The 23022-nt window shown below is 35.7% G+C and overlaps 1 protein-coding gene across 5 annotated transcripts in view; it reads right to left on the bottom strand.

Annotated features, from left to right (window-relative positions):
• Window positions 1–23022, bottom strand: part of LOC115453190 (four and a half LIM domains protein 2) — a 195810-nt gene that overhangs the window by 30384 nt on the left and 142404 nt on the right. For 3 of the 5 annotated variants that reach the window (XM_037443465.1, XM_037443464.1, XM_037443463.1), the window contains exon 7: window positions 1511–1711. In XM_037443465.1, coding sequence (XP_037299362.1) covers window positions 1511–1711 — 201 coding nt within the window. Of the gene's footprint in view, window positions 1–1510; window positions 1712–2183; window positions 2425–13568; window positions 13948–14068; window positions 14739–23022 lie in introns of those variants that run through there. The other 2 variants (XM_037443462.1, XM_037443466.1) reach the window with 2 other exon arrangements.

Consider the following 23022-nt stretch of genomic DNA (forward strand, 5'->3'; position numbering starts at 1 on the left):
GGCCGATTACGAAACGGTTAGCTTAGCTTCTTGTATCGCATAAATCTTAAAAGAATCATCTGACGGCTCCATAGCTCAAGGTTGAAAACATCAACTGTAACCATGTCAGAAATAGTTACAGATTTCTGCAGCGCTTTATCGTTCGTCAATACGTTAAGTCCCGTCTGAGCAAACATTCCAAAATAACGCTTACAGTGTTGCAGGTGTTTGGTGTAAACACGACGCCGATGCTCGGTAATATTTGTTCTTACGGTTTACATAAATACTTCGTTATTTATTCATTTTTAAAGGGCAAAGAAACCTTATTGAGCCGCTCCGAAGCTCAGTGTTGTTTGTTTCCAAACTCCATTCATGAAACGATGGAAAAGTTTCATTAAAAGTTACTTTAAGGTATTCCATCGAGAGCAGACTGGAAAGTTTAACTGCAGTTCTCATCTGATTTGAATGTAGTAGAGCGGGTCGAATGCGATGCGATTTAATAAATCAGCCGGGAACAATTGCGCCAAATATTAGTATAATTACAGCTGTTTCGTCTGACGGGAAAAGTTATTCGTTCGCAGTGTTTCGCTTTAGATAAATGTATAATGTTTGCCGTAACGTTATGTTGGCTTGGCAGCGACGCGCGCTGGGGCCGTGTGCACACGTACGCCCAAGAATCTGGGCCGGCTGGAGTGACATTACTAAATTTGATCGGTGAAACAAAGCTAACGAATGCCGTAGATTCTATTGCCGTTCTAATTGTAGAAAGTAACGTCACACGGTTAGATATTAACAGCGTCCCCGATGACGGAGTGCAGGTATTGTTAGCGTTTGGTGTAGTTGCACATAAATCTACGGGCACGCGTATATCAGCCGGTTACGACACCCGACCTATTTAAAGCGATACTAGGGGAAAACTCAATCGAATACGATCCAACAAAACATATCAAGTTTGTTTCGTGAAATTTCCCAGCTGTGCAATTTGATGTGACGTTGATGTTTACAGAAGACAATTTGTCGCGCCGCCATCCCAACCTTTTGCCAAATCGATATATTAATTTATCAATGTGATAATCTCGTCATGTGTGTGAAGGGATAACTGATTACTTGACAATTCAATTGTCATTTAATTTATGGGCTTCAACAAAGCAACGAAATTATTTTGGTCATCGTAAACAAATTAATCTCTGTTGACGTGCCGAAGTATTAATGAATGCATGTTACGGAATTTGCCATATTAAGTTTACCATTAAGGAAGAAAAAGGCTAAAATTATTTAAAAATTGCTGAATTCTCATTGAGTAAATAATGTTGCTAATTTTTTGAATTTTGTTTTTGGCTTAAATTTAGTTAGATCCTGATTCAGCATTTATCATATACATTTCGTTTCCTTCGAAACAACTGTCGTGTGTATACACAATGTGTAATTTCATCCTAAGGAGGCTACTTAGTGTACGAATTTCCCTATAATTTTACCCATATCAAGGTCATCCAGGAACTTATACCTATACTTATATATGGTTTATGCTGACCTTAGAGTCGATGCCGATGGTCTTGTTGCATTCTTCGCAGCCGTTGGCGAAGACGCTCTCGTAGCACTTGATGCAGTAGGGGTGCTCGTCCCTCAGGACATAGCGCTGGCCGGTGAGCGACTCGTCGCACTGCCAGCAGCAGAAGTGACCGCTGTGCCAGTCCTTGTTCATGGCCTTGGTGTATTCACCGCTGAAAATAAGCTGTGGACAAAACGACCATGTGTTTAATGTAAGAAAATTTGTCTTCATTGATGAATTATAGCCGCCGATTGAGTTAGATGATTGAGCCAGTTAGACGTATGTAATAACTTGCTTATATTACGGCAATTTGATCAATAAAAACAATGAAAACAGTCGCATGTTTCAACGCAATTTCTATTTGTTTTATTGTTAATGTTCCTTATCAGATTGTAACTTAGTTTTACGTTGTTTTGGTCAACATTTTGAATTTTATTTTTGGTGATTGTACTTTGGAATCGATTACAGTTCGCATTGTATTCAGTCATGTTAAGTTTGATATATACCTTAAGTTAAGTCGGGTATGTGAGGGTGGCCAAATCGCACCTATCATAGTAACTAGCGATGTCACTCAGATATCGAACGCGTGAGACCGGCACTCGGAACTAACGAACACACTTGCACACGCGGTCAAGTTGGCCACCTCAGCACATACCCATCGTCGTTGGCGGTGGTGGTGTTGGTCTGCTCGACTTCAGTGACGGTGACCTCGCCATCCTTGGACTCCCTGCGCTTGGAGGTCTTCTTGACCTTCCTGGTTTTGCGCTCCGTGGTGGTGTATTGGACTTGTACGTCAACGTCAGCCATGGTTTGGGATTTTGTCGTGTGAATGAGATAACACCGGACGCGGTCGCGACCCGAATTCGAATGGCGAGCAACGGTGGCCGAATCGCAGGAATTATTCCAGAATGTTTGGCCGACACGGTGGGGGGAGTTTGGGATTTAAATTTGGAAGAGTGAAGGAGAGGGCAGGTGCGCGGGCGGCGTTTCCGAGCCGGCCGGAGAAACGCGCGTTTCCCGAGAACCGCTATCCTTACACCGCTGTGTAACCGATCCCACGCGTCTGCGATACAAAATCTATATATCTATGAAAATTTATGTCTTTATAGTTTGCTATACACTTTTTCGACTCTATTATTAATTGGACAGACGGCATGATTTTCTCAGAATGTATGAGAGTTTTGCACACGTTTCTGCGGTGCAACGAGTACGGGAATAACAAACATTGTCTTAAATCGAAATCGAAAAGTATTTAACGTTTTAGTCAAGAATCTCTCGCTCTCATTTTAGGTTAAAAGAATTTTTAAGCATTTTAAATTTACATTATGTATGGAGATTTTATGACGTCATACTTCAACTACGCTTTTCTCCGTTTTTCGCTAATTGCTAAACCAAATCCGGCGTATTGCTAATTACCTTAAAGCTAACATTTGCGTGCGCCCATTACCCAGTAAATCGCTAATTGTGCTTTAAAGGTGGAGACTGCTTCTAGTATTCGTCAATTTGAAGGGGTTTAAAGGATATCGAGCTATGAGGTGCAACCCGGATTGTACGCACACGTTTAGTTGTAACAATATTACTGTAAATTTTTGTTGCTATTTCAGTACCTTTAGTTGACTAGCCTTTCCTCACGGTTCAGTTTAGAAGTATATATCGCGAATGAAAGTCACATAGGAATTAGAAACCGTGGGTTTTTGACAAAAAAAGTGAACGAATCGTAAAATCCGAATCGCACAACTGAAAGGACAAATCAACGATAATTTCGTATACATTAGTAAGGACATTACCTTTATCGTTAATATTATAACAGTGACTGGAAAACATTTTGTATACGGTCACAGCAAAAAGACTCCACTGCCCCAATGGTAAGTGGAGTTCAGTCCAGAAAGTCCTGACGAGATGATCTCTCGCCAGTCGACACCATTATACCGGCCGTATTTTATTAATGCACTTAACATACATACCCTTTTTCCCTTTTAAGGGTAGACAGAAGTGCAGCATCCGTACAGATAGCTGTACGGATGTTGCACTTCTGTCTACCCTTTATATAGATAACACCGCAAGTAAGACGAGGCAGATATTTACCGGGACCATTTACTGACTCCGGGCTTATACTAAGCCGAAAAACCTTAACATAAAGCGCAAGTAATAGGAGGCAGATCGATTCTCATTTACCGGGCACAATTTCCGTCTCGCTATACTGAGAATTAAACCTTAACATAAAGTACAGTGAAATCACTTTACTCCTGAAAATCCACAGCAAACGCGATATATAAATTAGCGAGCTCTTATCGTTGGCCGAGTTTCAATCATAAGTAGGTTTGTAATTGGCAGTCAAACGCTCGATTTAGGGTCGTTACGCATGTAATGATTTCACGTTCCGGGATAGGACAGGATTTATTTTATTAACAATTAGAGCCTGACTGGAAAAATAAAAAACCCGGCCATGTGGTGAAATATGGAACAAATTTTTGGTAATGAAAATGTTAACTTTAAAACGCAATAGCAAAAGCGTCCCCTAGAGAGTAGTGAAATATCATCATAAAGCATTATATTTATAGCTATAGAATCCGTCGATTTAACTACTACGGAATTGTCTATTTATATCGTCAAGCATTGTGCAAATACAAATAAAAACGTTGTATTATCGCGTTATTTCTGAACATTATTAATGTCTTAACAAATGAAATTCCCCAGAGCTTTTATTCCTACTTGCATAAACCAACATGACGTACAGACAAGTTCTTTTAGTAATTTATTTGTGTAAAAAAAGAAACAGAAAAAATATCACGCATGTCACCGTCTTTATACGATTTATAACTGTCAGTCTCTACGTGTTATAACGTCCCTTCGTCATATAACGTCTCTATCCCCGGCGAAGTTTATACCGCTGCGTATGCGCAGACTAATTTAAAGAATCGATCGACTGACATGGATTAGTTATTGACATTAATTAATTCGGTTGAGATGTTTCATAAGGTCGATGTTTGACCGTGTACAATTTTAGGCTCGAACATGCTAGGTAAAATAGCTTGGATGCTGTTAGAGCTATGGCATTGAAACTGATTTAATTTAACACGTAACACACAGACCCTCACGCCTTTTATCCTTGGAGTAGGCAGAGGTGCTAGACGCCCTTGTGTCAAGTATATTCCGTAATATGTTGTGATAGTCGAAGTCTATCATCATATTGATATTCGTTTAAATTTTATTGTGAAATCATTAGCTTTTGGGTTAAAAGACACATAGTACGATTTTTAACAAATTGCGGGAACTAATGCTATTTTAGGCTATTAAAGAATGCATGTCATCTTTATTATTGGCTTGACACTGAGGACAATTGAATCACAAACGAAATGTTTCCGTCGAAATTCTTCAAAGACAAATGCAGTTTACTTTAACATGATAGATTGGCACTTCGTCGCCTCCTACATGGATAGCAACAATTTGCCGGGAAATTTCGTAGGTGAGAAAATGTATTGCAATAAAAAAATTAAAACGTTTCTAGAGTTAAGAATCGGAAATATCAGTGGCGAAGGGTGAAATTTTTCAAAAGGTAACCCGAGCCTATCAGAATTTAGCCTTAGTTAACATATCGCTCCCAATTTAACAGAAAACAAAAATTAAGACAATCGGAAATAAACTTAAAATGGAAGCCGGTAGGAATCGGGTTGTATGGGCGGTTCACCAGTGGGACATATACAAAATTCTTAAAGACCTAAGTACTGTGTAATGTGCATACAGGTTTGGTTTCATGATCGTTGATGTGTTATCTTCTGCCAGTAACCGTCATGAGCCGAAGTTCGTAACCCTTTAGTGGGTTGCCCTGAGCATGATCGCTTAATTTTCAAGGGTTGTGAACGCCTAAAGCGTTCACTCAAAAGTCCCATTGCCTGGCTCGGTCCTCCTTTACTACTGATTCGGTTTCGGACCTAGTCGGCCACGGAGGCCGAGCGCGGGTTTCAGACTTACAAATCCAAAGCTTAATTTACAGTGTGACTATATTTGATCGACTTACAAATCTATTTGACAAATAGTAGGTATTTACACAGACTTTGTGAAATAGGCCATAAATATATGTATTAAGAGTAACTAGAACTTACGCTATTTTTAAACATTTAGGATATCCTAATGGTATTTTCTTTTCACAGGAAATTATGTTGGTGATGACGTACTTGTGAAGCTATTTTGTTAGTGTTCAATATCAAAAATACTGAAATTCAACACTTACTATAGAACTACAATAGACCTCGAAAAAGATTTGGACCTATAAAAACGTTGGTCAAGACGGTCATTTATTTCTAAAGGTCTTTTGATCCCTGATATTATAGCAATAGCTATTTACAAATTTCTATTAATTAATTCAATCTATCTCACAATAAAATAGAAATACTCAAAGAAATGCGCAAACATCTGCCGTCACAAATACAAGACGGTTTACATTAAACGAGTATCATAAAATCTTTAAAAATTACAAACTTCGAAATTATTGACGTGTGAGAACTATTGAAAATACCTCGTTGGCAGGCATAAACAAACTTTCGCATTTCCTAGATGCAGGCCTCGTCTAGACAGACGGTCGATGTCTTGCGGACCTTGCGCCAAGGTCTGGGTCGACTCATTCACCAGTTTATTTTTAACGGCCACGTTTCTCATAGACACGTACCCTTCGCGTTTGATGGCCGGATATATACATTTTTGACACAATTTTTTGTTCGGCAAATTTTTATCCTATATAGATGTTCATAGAGTTTAATATTTCGAATTACATAAATTCTCATAATACATCGTTTTATCTCGTTCTACAAATTATTTTCTTTACATTTTCTAATTTATTGTTCTAAATAAAAATATGACGGAATAAAAACATCGTCAGCTAATGACATCGTACGATTTCAGAGATCTGTGCCATTGAAATTTCTATTTCAAGATCTTGGTAATTATTATTGAGTACAGGAAATATATTGAAATGAACAAGTTACATAGAGAGCCTAGTTTAAAGAGACGTTAGATCGCTAGTAACACCAGTATCTAAAAAATGTACTATAAATATTTTTACTCGAAATTTATTTTTCTTTTATTCTAAATTAATTATCGAAATTTACTTTTCTTCCGCCATCCTTATCAAAGACTTTTACTTCCACTGTACGGTCAATAATCTTCTTTCCCGGGAAAAAATCTTTAACCTTGCGTAGTAGCCATTTTGGCGTCATAACCTCAAAAATAAAGAGTTGGAACAGCAAAAAGTTTTTTCAAGACCTGTCCAGTAGCTGGTGTTGGCAATTTTAAACACGTCCGATGATTGACTGATGATTTGTTCTTGCTATTCAAAAGTTTATTTTGCAATGTTTAGGTAGTGTTACATGTTAGAATTGTTTTTTGGACGTTTCCGTTCGTGCAGGGAGCTGTTAAGAGATATATCCCATACGATTCGCGTCTGCATCCAAATATGATTGGCTTTTGCTAGTTTTTTTTTGGAGTTTCTAGTCAATACTTACAGTAACTTGTTCCTTAATATAGACAATAATTTTGACAATTCTGTAAAATTGTCAGCTCTATCAAACTACAATCATTGACGTATATTATGCTAGAAAATTATATTGTATAAATCACTAATAAAGTGATATTATTGCATATATTTTAACTTATTATAAAAAAAAACTTTAAAATTTAACTTATTACTATAATGCCTCTAGAGACACATATTCTAAATTATTTAAATTTAATTTACAATCGCACAGTGCTCAAATATAGCAAATGCCAAGTATTATACCCACTAGAAATGGGATTGGATGATATCATTGATAATTTCGTCACGGGATTATTTGAAGATAAACCATTAGACTTTATAGTCAAGGGATAAAGTCGGAATCAACAACTAACATCTCTATCCGAAGCCAAGGGTAATGCATTATATAATTGAAACGATGAAATAATCTCCACTACACTGGATATTACAAGACTTAAAATTAAAGATCTTTAACGAAAGCGTATTAAATCTCTCGAATCTATTATTAAACAGCTCAGAAATAGATCGCTTGCATCTGGTGGGATTTGTATGAAATAAATCTGGTAAACGATGTATTATGACATCTCTTTAGGATGTTTGTACGATTTACTAATACTGGAATGTGCCTCATTATTTAGGATAAGTACTTATTAATGGGGAAAAAATACACGGGTATATTCATTTTTCGAAGTTGCATCGTATGGAAGTGTACTGCAGATAGCGCAGTATTCGTGCTTATTGTGACAATAACCGGTACAATTTTATTATTGTAATATATTTATCTAGATTCTTTTGGCATCATTGGTTTAGGCACTATTGACATTGAAACTGCTAGATTTTGCAAAAAAATCGCATGTATTTTTTATTTGTAAAAGGTGTCGACTTGCGATTATCAAAAACATTATTGTCATTATGAGATAGAAATAATTTGTATAGTAAGCTATTGGGCCATATTTACATTTTTGCCTTTAGAATTACGTGCATGACAATATATTAGATAATTAGAAATCATTTTATAATTAATTTCAACATTACATATTATTAGGGATTTGAAGCTATAAAACATTATTATGAACGATTAAATATTACAATTTATGATCAAAAGATAGATTATGAACCATTTTGTTCTTTATAATCAAAGCGTGTGGCATGTTCGAAATTTGAATATTCAAAATTGGAATGGAATCGAGCCCACGAACACCATCTCGTCACGCCGTTTTACTCCCTCGTATAATTTTTGTCTGATTCATACAAAAATTTCAATACCGAAAACATTCCATTCGCATCAATTTTAAAATAACAAAATGAAACTCATATTTCTGGGAAACTATTAACAATATGGCGTAAACAAATTCCCTATTAAATGGCATTATTTCATCTTAATTTCTAAGAAACGCATTTTTGTCCTGGAGTATTGACTTTGGCTTGGCATGGTTTCTGTTGAGTCTATTTTCGCTCGTTTGACGAATGATTCTTCGACTAAAATAGATTGGAAAGAAGAAAGGTGTGCGTTTGAATATGATTTGCTTTGGGTAAACTATATTTTTTAGTTAGTATGCAGGAAAATGAGCCCGTCGATTTGCTGGTAAATAGGGGAATACGAAGAAAGTTTATGGAAGGATCAGGGTCTGTTCTTCGCCAGGTACATTTTACAAAATATCGTAGGAATATTATAGTTTGGTACGCGGTACTTGTAAAAAATGCTTTAAAATATATCATTTGAATTTACGTTAATAACGCCGTAATAAAAAGTTTTTAATGTTTTCGTTTTAATCTTAAAGCATCATAAAACAGTAAATATTTAAATTGGTGATAATTTAGAAATACATTCAACTTTGTATGTATATTAGACATTATATTAATGTTCAAATATTGACTTGATTGTGACGATTGAATCGATCTTCGTAGTGATCTCAGACCAGCTGCGGCGAATAGAGTCACATCTGTCATAATTGTCATATCCAATACTAAATTGACACGGACGTATAATCATACAAGAGTCAATCGTAATTAATATAAACTCATGCCATTATCCCTGACAATGTAGGCAGAAGTACAATTAGTGCACTAACAATTCGCAAATTTGTCGTTCTTATCACCTCGAAAAAAAAATTAGTTTTAACATTGGAAAGTTCTTTTAAATATTAATTAATAAATTGGGTATCGAATTCATATTATTAGATTTTTTTTGTTTCTTGTTTTGAATGACGAGACGAGCTTACCGCTGCCTGATGGTAAGCAATACGACCGCCCATAAACAGTAGAAACACCATCCAACACCTTGAATTACAAAGTATTGTTCGGTATTCCACTGCGCTCGCCATCCTGAGATATGAGATGTTAAGTTTTAATATGTTCAATAGTTACACTGGCCACAAGGTATACTGAAATAATTTGTTCAAGAACTAGTACCAAAAACAAGAAGAGCTGAGAAATAGTACGAAATACAAGGCCTATGTTTATTCAAATTTAAATTTTATTTGATAGTTTCAAAACGCAATAAATGTCTAACGTTAATTTGAAACATTTATAAAAATGTCGTTGAGTTATATCGTAAAACTATTGAAGAAGTCAACGATAAAATATTTCTGACTTAAATTAGTGATTATGAAACAGTCAACACTTCATACGGTGATGCTAAAGATTCGAAAGATCACTTGAAATAGCATTTTTCTTTTTTTTTATCTTGGTAATCTATCCAATGTCCTAGATAGGATGCCAGTAACTGAGAATGAGGTGGTTTTATTGTCTTAATACCTTTATGTTTCCATAATTCCCGGGCAGTTTAATCTTAAGACTGGGGAGACCAAAATAACCTTTCAGACTTCCCGCTAAGCTGGACTAGCAGCTGAAAAACGTGGCATGTTTCGATTTTCCTTAACGAACCCTATCTATTTCTATTTTTTCTACTGTCGATTTTTCTGACTACGATGTTGGCGAATCGACTGCCTCGGTGGCCTAGTTGTACTGCATGCGCGGTATGGCAGCGCTTTGAGGTCTTGTGTTTGAATGTCATGTCGGGTAAAGTGATATTTGGGTTTTTTGCTCAGTATTAGGCTGGAGTCTGGAATTTGTGCCCGATTTGGCAATAGGCTAGCCCCCTATCACATCATGGGACGGAACACACTTGGCAAAAAGTGGGTGCCCTGGTTGCGCCTCTGTATATCCCTTCGGTAATAAATTATGTATGCGTGTGTGTAATATAATGTTGGAGAATTTAGAGTGAACATACGTAAAAGAATTCAGTTTTTTAATAGCCGAAACCAAAAAGCTCTTGCCAGAAGTGCTCATAAACTGCATTTACAATAACTATGACATCATGCGTCTCAAAATTAACAATAGGAAAATCAACCTGTTGGCATACATTTGTGATAAAGAAAACATCGCAAGACGCGTTTCCTGTCGTAAATGATGAGACTTTATGGTGACAGCGGAGGCGGAGGCGGAAGCGGGGAGAGTAGCGGATATTACTGACGAAGAGATAAAAGCCGAAGGACGTAATTCTCGTAAGAGTAGTTGCAAAAAAATCAAGGCTTGTTTGAGCCGATGTTCTTGATGTTAGTTGCGCGCACGATCCCTTAATCACGGCCAATTGAATTTTGCAGGATTTTGGTATTAACAATGAAGTCCTGCTTAATAATGGCTTTTGATACAGTGAGAATGTTTATAATTACTTATAATTACATATATTATAGTTATAATATTTGTTCGATTTACAGACGTATAAATATTTTATTACGTCTTGTATCCTAGATTTCGGATTCTATTATCTATATATTTGAATGAGAAGGATATCGTGACATCCGTTTCTCTTTACTACTATAGCCTCCACCTAATTGTACAAAAATAGGTCCGTGGTTTCAAATGGTACTTGGTGGTGCGGTCAGAGTAATCTCTTATGTCAGTTTTGGTTTCTTCAGGAGCGGTTGCCAAGCGGCTTGCATTCATTCTATAACTCACAATCCCACACATCTCCAGACGGTATCACGAGCTATGAAGATCTTTAGATATCGCAAGATTTGAAAATAATATTTGAAAATCGTCTAATATTATGTTCTGGTGAAATATTTTACTAACAATACTATTTTACGTAATAATTTTACAAAAATATTTCATCATTAGATAAGGTAAATTTAAACTTTAAGAGTAGGACCAAAAGGCACTGACAGCATGAGATAAGATTTGTATTTTAGGGGTCTGGTCTCTAACTGGATAATATATTTTTTTCTAGTCAGACCAAAAAAATATAAAAATCTGGTTAATGGCGCCATTTTTGCTTTTCCCTTTTAAACCTAACATTGTCAGTAAGTACAAGAGATTAGTTCCAAAAAAATTTTACAGAACATGACGTTTTATATATTCCCGGTCAGGTTATAATGTATCTAGCACTAACTATAAGTATATCAATGTTTAGTAAAGCGTCTGTTTCAGCTCAGAAACCCGCTCGCAGACAGTAATAGGATTATTTTAATGTCGATACAGAAAATATTGGCAAGGTAAGTACGAAATTGTATTCGAATCATACTGTTTACATTGAACGTTGGCTGTGGGTTGCTTTGTTTTACCACTTTGAAGAATTTAGAATTGTTTCTTTGTAAATTTAAAAATAACTGTTGCCTTGTCATGAGTGTATGATTCCGACTAGGTTAATATAATACTTTATCAAAGCATAAAGTGGATTTTGACTTTTTTTTATTTGAACTTTGTCGTTTCGGACAACCAACTCCTCAATCCGCCCCGTGAGCATGAAGGTTTGCAAGTCTTCGAAACGTCGGTAGAAAATAATAATATAAAAACTGTAAAAATCCGGCAAACAGTTTTATTTCAATTAGGCGGATTTATCAAAACTCTGTTAAAACAAAGAAAGATCAAATTTAAGTAACTTGCTTTCTATACAAAGTTGATATGCAATTAGCCAAGGATATTATTAAGAATATATTGTCATTCGCTTAATTAATGAGCGTATGTGAAGAAATATAAATGTTAAATGTATAAATAAACATAATAAAATACCTAAGTTTCATTCAATATTTTGATGACTCGTATCAGAATTATCATTAAAAGTATAAAAAAATATATTGATCTCTTTTAATTCGAATAAACACATAAAAATCCCTATAAGTAGCGTAACAAGTACTAAGGTAACAAGACAGTTCGGATTGTAATTTCGGCTGACGTGAAGAGGCCTTCGTTAGAAGCCCTTTAAGTTTCAGAAGTCGTACAAATTGCACGCGAAATCACATGATTACGGACTCTTGTTTGTTACCATTTTATTTTGCTGAATTTTATATTTTATGTATCAGTTTAACTGTATCTTGTATGTATTTGGAACGCGGGAAATCCGTCCGTTATTACTTTTATTTTATTCATGTTTCATTTCAAACTATATGAGATTAAAAGTATTTTAATGTTTAAAAAGTATTTATTTTATAAAAGTGGAATTATTGGTTGTGATAAAGTATTTGTTTTTATTGTATAGGTATCGGATAAGCTTAGTTAAAGATTAGACGAAACGCAAAATTGTTTTCTAAAAATGGAGTGAAAATAAAAAAAAACATACTTGTTCGTAATCTTACAAGCCATAGGATAACACCTTTGCTTAATAATTTAGTAGACTTAAATAACGGCTTTATTAAAATACTTCCCTAAGTATACTATAGTATGGTTTGTTTATAGTTCTGTCATCAATAATCCAGTTAATTTGACAATGAGTGAGCACAGTCCGTCGCCCGTCAGCGCATCTGGGTCGGGGCCACTGCATCGTGTATTTTTGAAACGATTACGAAATCCCGAGTACAAGTTCACTGTTCACTAATCCTTACTTTGTATGGGGTTTGTTAGTTTGTAGTGTTTAATTTGTATAATGCAATGTACTGGTATTAATAATATTATTATTTAAACTTCGAAACAATTTAATTTATTCATCCAAAACGAATTTGCTTTAAATTTGGAATTTATCGTTGGATTTATTTTTCGTTTGGCTGTGTACAGATTTTTTGATTATAATTGTCATGACCTTTTTTAAAAAGTAAATTTTATTGTCCCTAGTAAAATTTAACTGTATTATGAGTTAAAAAACAGAAAATGTATTAATTACCATCGCATAAGAATAAAGAATAACTAAGAAAAAACCAGAATTCTATTTCGAAAACAATATTAATCACATTTTTACTACTGTTGCGATTATTAAAAACATTTACGACATCTTCAAAGATGTTCAACTAATCGTGATGTGTACGGTAATGAATCATGTCATGGTTCTAATATTACTCGGACTTTGTAATGTGTACATAAAGAATGCTGTCAAATAACCAATGTGTTCTATGAAGCCAAACGGATTAGAGCCTTGATCGCACTTTCCTGTCACTAAGGAACATTTACGTTAAATCTAAGGGTAAAGAAAACGCAAACGGGATAATAATAATTTAATTTTCAGTCATGCTTACAAATAAGCTGTCAGCACTGTGCACTCATGCGCCACTAGTCGGCCATACTACCCCAGAAGTCGACCTCCTCCTCCTCTTCTATTACCTCTTTCTCCTTGGGCTCCTCGAGGGAGTCTAGTTTAGGTTTGTCTAAGGAGCGTTGCCTTAGGTCTGCGTCGTCGACCGAGCTGTCGACCGACGCTTCCACGCTCCAGTGCTCACTCTTGCGTTCCCTCGATCGACTTCTGGAATAAGAACGCGCCGATAAATTTGGAGCGCTTCCGTACCCGGTGAAGTTCTCCCCGCGGTTCATACGTTCGAACTCGGCCTCCTCGAGCGACGTGAACATCTTTAGTTCCTCCTCGCGCGACGCGCGGGAGTCTTTCGACGACGTCGACGACGAAGAATTGCGCTTTTTGAAACTCCTGCGCCGCCCGCTCGGGTCGCTACGTTGCAACGGTCGGAATTTTATTCCGTCAAGTGATCTTAAACAAAACATGATACGGTATAATACAGTGGCGTGTCATGGGGCGTGCATGGCTTGATGGCAGAGCTACGTCACTACAGGCTGGTGACACTAATGAGACGATATTGATGGATATTAACCTGAGGAACTCTTCGCTGTATGCAGTGGGTTTGTCGTCGTCGTACGATTGGAAATGTATTTCGGGCGTTTGTGGGTTCGGGCTTTGCGGTTGGTACAGCCAGCTCAGTTTCTCCTTTTCTTCGGTGCGCTCTATGGAACTGGTGACGGGTGATCTGTGACGGATACTGAACGATTCGGACGTATTCGATACAATGGTTTTCGTCTTTGTCGGTGAGTACCTGTCGGCTCCGTAACCGCCATTGCTTATTGTATTCTCTTCGAAGGACTCCTGGCCGAAGCTGGATATTTTCGTGGAAAACAGCAGCGCTGTGGAGTCGGAGCGCGCACTATCATTGTAATATTTGACAGCTGCTGACCTGAGTTTGCCATTCTTGTCTTCAGTCAGGCACAGGTATCCTTGAGACTCGCCGATCCAGTCGCGCGACTGGTTGGCCGACTTGCGCAGTAGGCTCGTGTAGTACTCGACGAGATCTTGGAAGTCCGGCTGCGTGTCTGGTATCACGCCACTGATGATATGTCTCACACATTCGATGGCCTCGTGAACACCGGCGTAGGATATGACGACCGACAGCAGTACGCCCATTTCGAAAAAAACTTTCTAAAGGAGCGGGGTGAAGTCTTCGAAATCTAAAAGGAAAGGGTTGGACGCAGCGATTTAACGCTGGGACAAGATTTGAACAACTGAAATTAAATTGTTAATGGCTGCCAAAGATTTGTGTCCACATTTAGACTAGCTTGGCTTTGTATCGTGGCGTTATATGTCACAGTTGTTCAAGGCTGAGGCCGTTAGGGCTTTATGTGATATTAAAGTGATGTATGTGTTGAATGATTTTATATGATAATATATCATTATCGACGTATACTAGGAAACACTTGTAATGTATGTATGCAATTAATTAAAAAAATATGCGACTTTTATTAATTAGTTGCGGGTTGGCAATGTATAAACACATACAGACAGCGCCATCTTTGACAAAAACTGCAAATGGTATAATAATTGTTCTTGTCAGTAACATAAATATATTATTATTTCAAGTAGATTTATGACTCTACTTCTATGATTATGACACATAAACATAAATTCTGATGATTGGTTATTTGTTTCTTGTCTTTGTATAAAATGAAAAGATTCAACAAACGTCTAAGGATTACATCATATGACTAATAATATAACCGATTATTCATCTAAGACTCAATTCTCTAACTCCATCCGTGTGGTTTCATTTACAGTTACGATACAAATTAATATAGCTTCAGAACACGTTTTTGCGTCTACGCAGTTGTCTATGATCTATACTAACATTTCTTGATACAATCGGAACTGTGTACGTAAAATGATTAATAATACATTTTAATTAAAAATAAATTAAGCCTTACATTCTTTGCTGAATAACGAATACACGAGATCTATTTCAGATAATCATCAAATCTTCCAAGTAGCGGGTGAAGGGTTATATTATGTACTAAACTAGATAACGACCAAATTAAAAAAAGAAACCGCCAGAATATATAATAATATCAGCCCTATATTATATAGTGTCCCGCTGCTGGTCACGGGCCTCCTCTAGTACTGATATGAGATCAGGCCGTAGCTTACACTATGCTGGCCTAGCGCGGATTGGTAGACTTCACACACCCTCAAAATTCCTATAGAGAACTTCTCAGGTATGCAGGTTTTCTCACGATGTTTTTCCTTCACCGTTAAAGCAAGCTATAAGTCACAAAGAATAGACACATAGTTTTGGAAAAATCAGAGGTGTGCGCCCTTGGGTTTTGAACCTGCGGACATTCTGGGCACTCCGTTCTACACCCAACTAGGCTATAACCATCTCTAATGCACTAATTACGTCTGGGTTCAATTGCTTTACATCCAGAAAGACATTCATCACTGCAGATGAAAAGTCTATCACTACTCCATATTATATTTGGATAAAAAAAAATTACTGACATATATTGTGGCAAATCTCGATCCTAAACCGACGACAATAAGAAGTATTTTTGATAGTGTTTAAAGGCTTACGATTGCGCAATGCAATATCGTTTGCCGGATTTATTATTAGGAAGCGATATGTGGGTATGAGGTATGAAAGCTGACATTGGACGCTTCAGCGCCTATTAATGGATGGCTTCATGCATGAAGGAACTATTAGGAGGACGATTAGATTCACAAGAAGCATGAAATTTAGTACAAGTTAACCGGTTAGGAAATTCTGGCCAGTGTATTCGGTTTGAGAAAGTCTCCTAATATTTATCATACAAATTATAATCGGAGGCTGGAATTTGTGCCCGATATGGCGATAGGCTCGCCCCCTATCACATCATGGGATGGAACATACTTGGCGAAAAGTGGGTGCCCTAGTTTCGCCTCTGCATACCCCTTCGGGGATAAATGCGTGATGTTTATGTCTTATGTACAAATTATAATGAGGGATGGTTGACGCAAGAAAGTGCCACTCAATGCGTTATTGTTTAATTTTGGGTGGCGTTTAATGACATATTCTACAAAAAATCCCGAAAAATGTATAAACCGTGGGCTTCATTGCAGAAGTGTACCTTATTTTCGAAGAATGCAAAAGATGTTATTTCCGTCCCATGCTGACAAGTAGTCAGCCTAATCCTATCATTCTAATGGAGACAGATCATCTTCACAAGCAACTCTTATATTTTTACCAAGTTCAAATAATACAAGTACTGTTTATTCTTTGGGCTGGGAATCAAATACGTTACTTCTACGGTTTTGCTCTCTTAAATACACCCTGAACACAAGAGACGTTACGTAAATTTAATTTGTAAGAGAAATCATAAACCACATACAAATATGTTTTTCTAATTGGACTTTCCGTTTGGCGTCAGATATATGGGAGATTGAGTCATTTAGCTGGTCTAAAAATACAATTCTCATAAATATAACAAACAAGCTAATTGTAAGGAAAACATGTGTAATTTTGATAAATATTCGCGAAGGTTGCCGAATTTCATTTAAATTACAATTTGATTGCGGCTTAGTTCTAACTTTAGAGATCATAGTTTGTTTATAAGGGAATTTAATTAACGACTTTTGGACTGACATCTCTATATCTAAAGAACCTATTGAATCGAGGCGATGGTAAGGTATTGCGTAATAACCACTAACCATCCCAATGGGGCTATGGTCCAAATCTATACTAATATGATATATAAGGCTGAATAAGGCTGAAGAGTTTGTTTGTTGTTACGCGCTAATCTCAGGAACTACTAAACGAAGTTATATTATTCTTGAGTGATATAGGCTACTTTTTATCCCGGGAAAATATCACGGAACTTTTTTCACGCAGTCGGAGCCGCAGTCAAAAAATAGTCATATAATATGTATAAATGAGGCAGATCCGAACCCAGTAATGGGACTGTCAACATAATAGTAAGTAACATTATCAATATCTCTTTCTTAACGGGTTACGTGCTATTTCTACAGCAAACTTTATCGGAATGTTATAAAGTGACTATTGTATCAATAGGTAATTTTTACGTGAATAAAACCTTTTGCAATAGCCGACTAGGCGTAGCTGGCTGTACAAATATGATGAACAAGTTACAAACGTTTTAAAAAAATAAACACATTCAAATATAGAACAAATAAACAATTGAGTGACAGACACATCAAGAACAATATTAGGCAAAATATTTGCAACAAACGGCTCTTTCAACACGAAACTTGTTCAAAGTAAACAGACAGACGAGCGTCGGGAAATAATTAAAATAAATAAGAAACAGGAGTCATCGACACTGAAAAACATCGTTGCACACGTAACCAAAGCGAAATCAAAACATACGAGTTCTTTTCACGTACAATCTAGTATTGTTTTGAAAGTCAGCCAAAAAGATAATATTTTATTGGCCACGGTTCAGATTTTAAAATATTTACATATATTGTTATGCGAGTTTAATGTGAGAAAGTTTCTCTTAATTAATTTAATTGCACTAATTATGTCTTATTTATTTAAAGTCGATTGATTCAAGGTTAGACGATTTTGTGTTTTAATTTAATATAAATATGGCTTCAGACGTTTTTATTCAGAATTTACTAAGAATTAATCTTAATTTATTATTTGACTATAAGGTAAATTTATTTTAAAAATATTTACCCATCTTCAAGGATGTATTATAATAATGCAAAATCTAGAAATAAATTCTTATTGGTTAATTAAATAATCTTCGAATAAATAAAGCTGTACGCTCATTCATTTTCAAATCTAATTGGAGAAAATGGTAAAATTATTCAGATCAAAATATTTGAATTTCGAACAATATTTTAGAATAGGAACGGCACCAAACGCCTTTTTGCATTAATAATGAATCGAATTGCAAAGTAGAGCTGATGGGGTCGCGATGTTAACCAGACGCTATAGCGAGTGACGTCATGAGTTTTGGGAAGATGTTATATGTAATATATTATCTTGGCAAACCAATGTCTATACTTATATGTTATATAGAGTTTAATGAGAGGCGAGTAATGAAAGATGTCGCGTTCCTCCGTTCTAGATTATTTTAGTTTCTGGAGTTGTGTTTTTATGGATGAAAGAGTCACGGTGAAGAGTTTTGACCATCTACAGTGACAGAGGCCGTCTGGGCCAGGTCGAGGCGTCTTGGCTACCGTCTTTATAAAATCGGCTAAGGCTAATAGTAATGCGGAAAGTATCGGATATAATGCATTCCCATAAATTTTTACTGTTCTCTATTGGCGTTAATGATTGTAGAAAGGTGTCTTGGCTGTGTCCCCTGGTATCTAATCAAATACATCAGTATCTCCCGTCCTATCATGTTAACATACATGAGCTTTTGAAATTTAACATCGTTTAAGAAGAATTTTCCTTTATCACTAAATACTTAATGTTTGAATTTCACATTCTTTTTTTTTCCGCCCCATTTACCCCGGATTAGGACAAATACCACCGAAGCCAAATGCCATTTCCATATCCCCAGTAGGTCCGCGTACGTCGTACCCAGTCTAATTGTGGACCGTGACGTCACAGTGACGTGCGCGCGCGCAGAGGACCGTGTGAAACGGGACTGTACGTGCACAGGTATGCACTTGAGGTATGTAAACTGTATATTAGTTTTGAGTCTAGAACAACATTACTGAGATGCCCTAAAGTGGAATTTGCTGTATGGCATAAGGCCTTGTCGTTTTGTAGGGGTAAGCCGGCAGAATGTGGTGAACAGATTCGCCTCTACTTACTCCTTTGGAAGTAAGTATGTGTATGGATATTAATTGTTCTGATGTTCATTTTAAGACAATATTCACATCAGTAATTTTGGACAATAACCAATATGGTGGATTAAAATCTAACGCAATATATTTGTTTTTGAATTCTGTTGTCGCCTTTTATTTCAGAATTTAAAATAATAATAATTTTTAATCTTTCACGCTTAAAATTTTAAATGGCTTCTGTTTTTGAACTGTATTTTCATTCCAGTCATCTTGTTTTAAATGTATTTTGTGTAACGTGTTTAAATTCCAACGTACCTATCGCGTAACATTATTGTTTGTCTGAACAAACATTGTTATTATTAAACATGCGTTCGGCTCGAGTTAAGTTTGGGTTCGAACTTTAGTTTACTAAATTCCAATTTAGTTGGCAACAGAAAATTCCTGAATAAACACGAAATGTGCGCGCGTTAAGAATATGTCACTGACCTATTAATATTAACTATTAATATTTGATAAAAATATATATTTTTTTTAAATATTTATAAATTTATCTTTTAATAATTTAATACCAGCAAATTTAATAATTACATTTAGTACATAACCATTGTAATATTTTTCGAATTAGTTATTATTGTTCTTATTTTAAATTTGATATGTGTAATAGCCAGTTTTTTATTCGCATTGTTTTTAAACTATTTTTTTTTATTTCAGTATTATTATACTGATTATGGGATACCTTCCTGCAAATTATGATGTCTTAGAGGATGTGCCCACACAGTGGGCAACCTGCCCTATAGTGACGTAGAGGCCACCTGAGACAAACTGCAGCCGTCGACGGACGAGGTAACACAAAGAAATCACAGCTAATATTATTGTAGGAAAAGCAATATTATTATAAACTATATTTCTGTTTTTTTTTGTAATTTATTTGCAGAAAGATATCTTTATAAATTGATGATAATCACTATAATTATAGTGTGTTCTGCGATGGGACGACATTCAATAATTACTGTTTAAAAAAATGTTAACATGTGTGATATAATTTACTAATAGCTTCTTAATTTTTTTTGTACAAATAAATGTATTTTTTTAGCAATGAGCGCTTTGTCAACCTACCAACATTCCATTGTCAAGAACTACATTCGTATGAAAAAATTAATGGACTCTTACATTATTCGAACAATTTATCACTCCTTCAGGGCGAATTAGCATTTGGTAGTCTCTAATCTTGATACCTGGGGAATCCACATTAATACCGAGGATCGCTGGCCTGAATAAATCTCAATAACCACGACTACTTGACCTAACAAAAATGATGTTTATACTACCATCAATCACATTTAACTGGGTTTAGTATGGTTTAAAATTACTGGTTAAATTACTAGAAAATAGATAATAATTTTCAGCTTATTTTAGTTCCAAGTCAAGTAGTGAGCTTATTGCCAAATTGGACTCAAATTCCAACACCGGACGGGTACGTCATATTCAATAAAAAAAAAAATCCATTCGCAAATAAACATTAAGGTCTTTTCTTCTAAGTCCAGTGCGGTTGATAAATGAAGTGATTAAAACAATCACCGGCAGAATTTTCTGTATACATTTATATAATTACCTCACGAAAAAAATACAAAAAGATTTTTTCTAAAACATTATTTCCAGCTCTCTATATATATCCTTATCTGTGTCAAAGGCAAGGTCAGTGAAAGTGTTGTGCCGCGTACGGCGCTGGGCGGGCGGCGCTCGGAAACCCGACACCGCGTGACGTCACGCGCGGGCCGTGCGCACGAGTGCGTCGAGTGTATACCACAACGAACCACGATGTTACAACACTAAGCTGTTAGGATGGGTTGAAGCAGTACATATCTAATGTCACATGTTTTTCACACATTCTATCACCATTTTGTCTGTTAATTGTTATAACGTTAGCAAGGAATATCTACATAATCTAGGCTGAATAAAACTGTTATGACTGTGCAATGTGCATATTAAGTATTTCACCATTTATATTAAGCCTCCTTCGAAATTTTGCTGACAAAGTTTGGCCCGAAAGTACGAGAAGAAAGAATATGGGACGCAAATTATTTTGACTGAGACCACCATCAATGGCATAGGGCTCATATGATTGTCGATACTTTGGAAGGTAAGATTTAGAAGTGACGCTAAATGTATAGATTTCGTATTCTTATAGATCCTGCCGATCAGATAGAGACGATCGTTTGCAGTGAAGTGTTATGTAGTTTATTTTAAACCCTGCTATTGTTAATATTAGTTATGGGCAATCATGGCGCTTTACAAAGAATATCAGCACTCTTATTTGAAATTCTAAATATTGTGTTTTTTTTATAAATAAAACTAAATAGTCATCTGACTACAAAGAACCTTGTAGTATATTTTACGCCCGACTAGCATCGTCTAGTGCATTTTCTGTTCATTCATTTCCAGACAGAAAAAGATTGTAAAAAAAACATCAGCCTACACAAAACGTAACGGCGGCGTTCCGAGTCGTTACACTCGCCGCTAAAATCGTTATGCTTTATTTACTAACATTACCCGAAGGCTACTATCGAAGGTTGCTCGGAAATATGTACATGAGCCAATTCAAGTTCCATGTGGGTGTGACATCAATGAATATCTTAAAATAATTTTCCGTTGCCGCTAGCATGTATAAAATCGTTCAGCAGTCGTTGGCACGGACGGCCTGTTTGCACTGTCGTAATTTACATCGATCCACGCTTTTATAGATGTTTTGGATTGTATAACACGTGCTTCGTGTTCGATTTTAAAAAATAAATTTGAATTAAGAACTTTTTGGTTGTGATTTTCGGCCAGACTTTACATTAAAAAGTATTGACGTTAATTCATGTAAAAAATAAAATTCATGCCATGAGTTAATGAAACCCATATTATGTAGTTTTATTTAAGAATATTTAGGGCTTGTTTTACAACTTCTGAGTAAATGCTCATCGCATAAATGTAAAACCCGACTAAATACAAAAGTCATACTGTAATATATGCTCCCGAATACATAAATGGTAATAAAATGAGTATTATCTACATTACATGGCTGTTTAGAAAAATAATAATTTTCAAATAACATTTTCTTAACACTTGCGAAACCTTAAGTTTTTTGCCAAAAGAATCTAAACATTTGCCAACTACATTTAATACTAAGATATCAAAAAGACGTTTGTTAAAAAATAACGAAGGATTTGTTGTTATGAAGCCAAAATATAAAATTCGAAAGCGCAACACATAAAATACAAATGAATCAAAATCCGTATTATCCAGTTTACTCAGACGCATGATACCCGCATTTCTTATAAATTATAACGGTTTTTCAAAACAATACTCTCACACTCACGTTACTGATTTCGGATAAAACAATAATTTTTTTCGGCTTTTCTTGCTCGATGTGATATTTTAGTCTGATTATAACCGAATTCTAAAGATATAAGTAAATGGGGAATTTGAACTGATTTTGCGTAATGAGATTTTGCATATTTTTTATTGAGAGTGTCAATAAGTTTCAAAGTCATTTATTATTTGGCTATTAAATATGGAAGATCTATTATACGTTGAACAAAAATGTGACTTATGATGACTGCATTGAATAAAGAATGAGAATGACTTTTATAATACATATTTAAATCAGAGTTTGTGTGTAAAAAATGATTTTAGAATGCCTACCTACTATAATGTGTTTTTTAAAGGATTTGTAGAAGTATACCTTTTTAAGTATAAATTAATTAAGTAGGTACCTACTTA

Source organism: Manduca sexta, chromosome 26 (genome assembly GCF_014839805.1).
Source record: "Manduca sexta isolate Smith_Timp_Sample1 chromosome 26, JHU_Msex_v1.0, whole genome shotgun sequence".
Classification (NCBI taxonomy): domain Eukaryota; kingdom Metazoa; phylum Arthropoda; class Insecta; order Lepidoptera; family Sphingidae; genus Manduca; species Manduca sexta.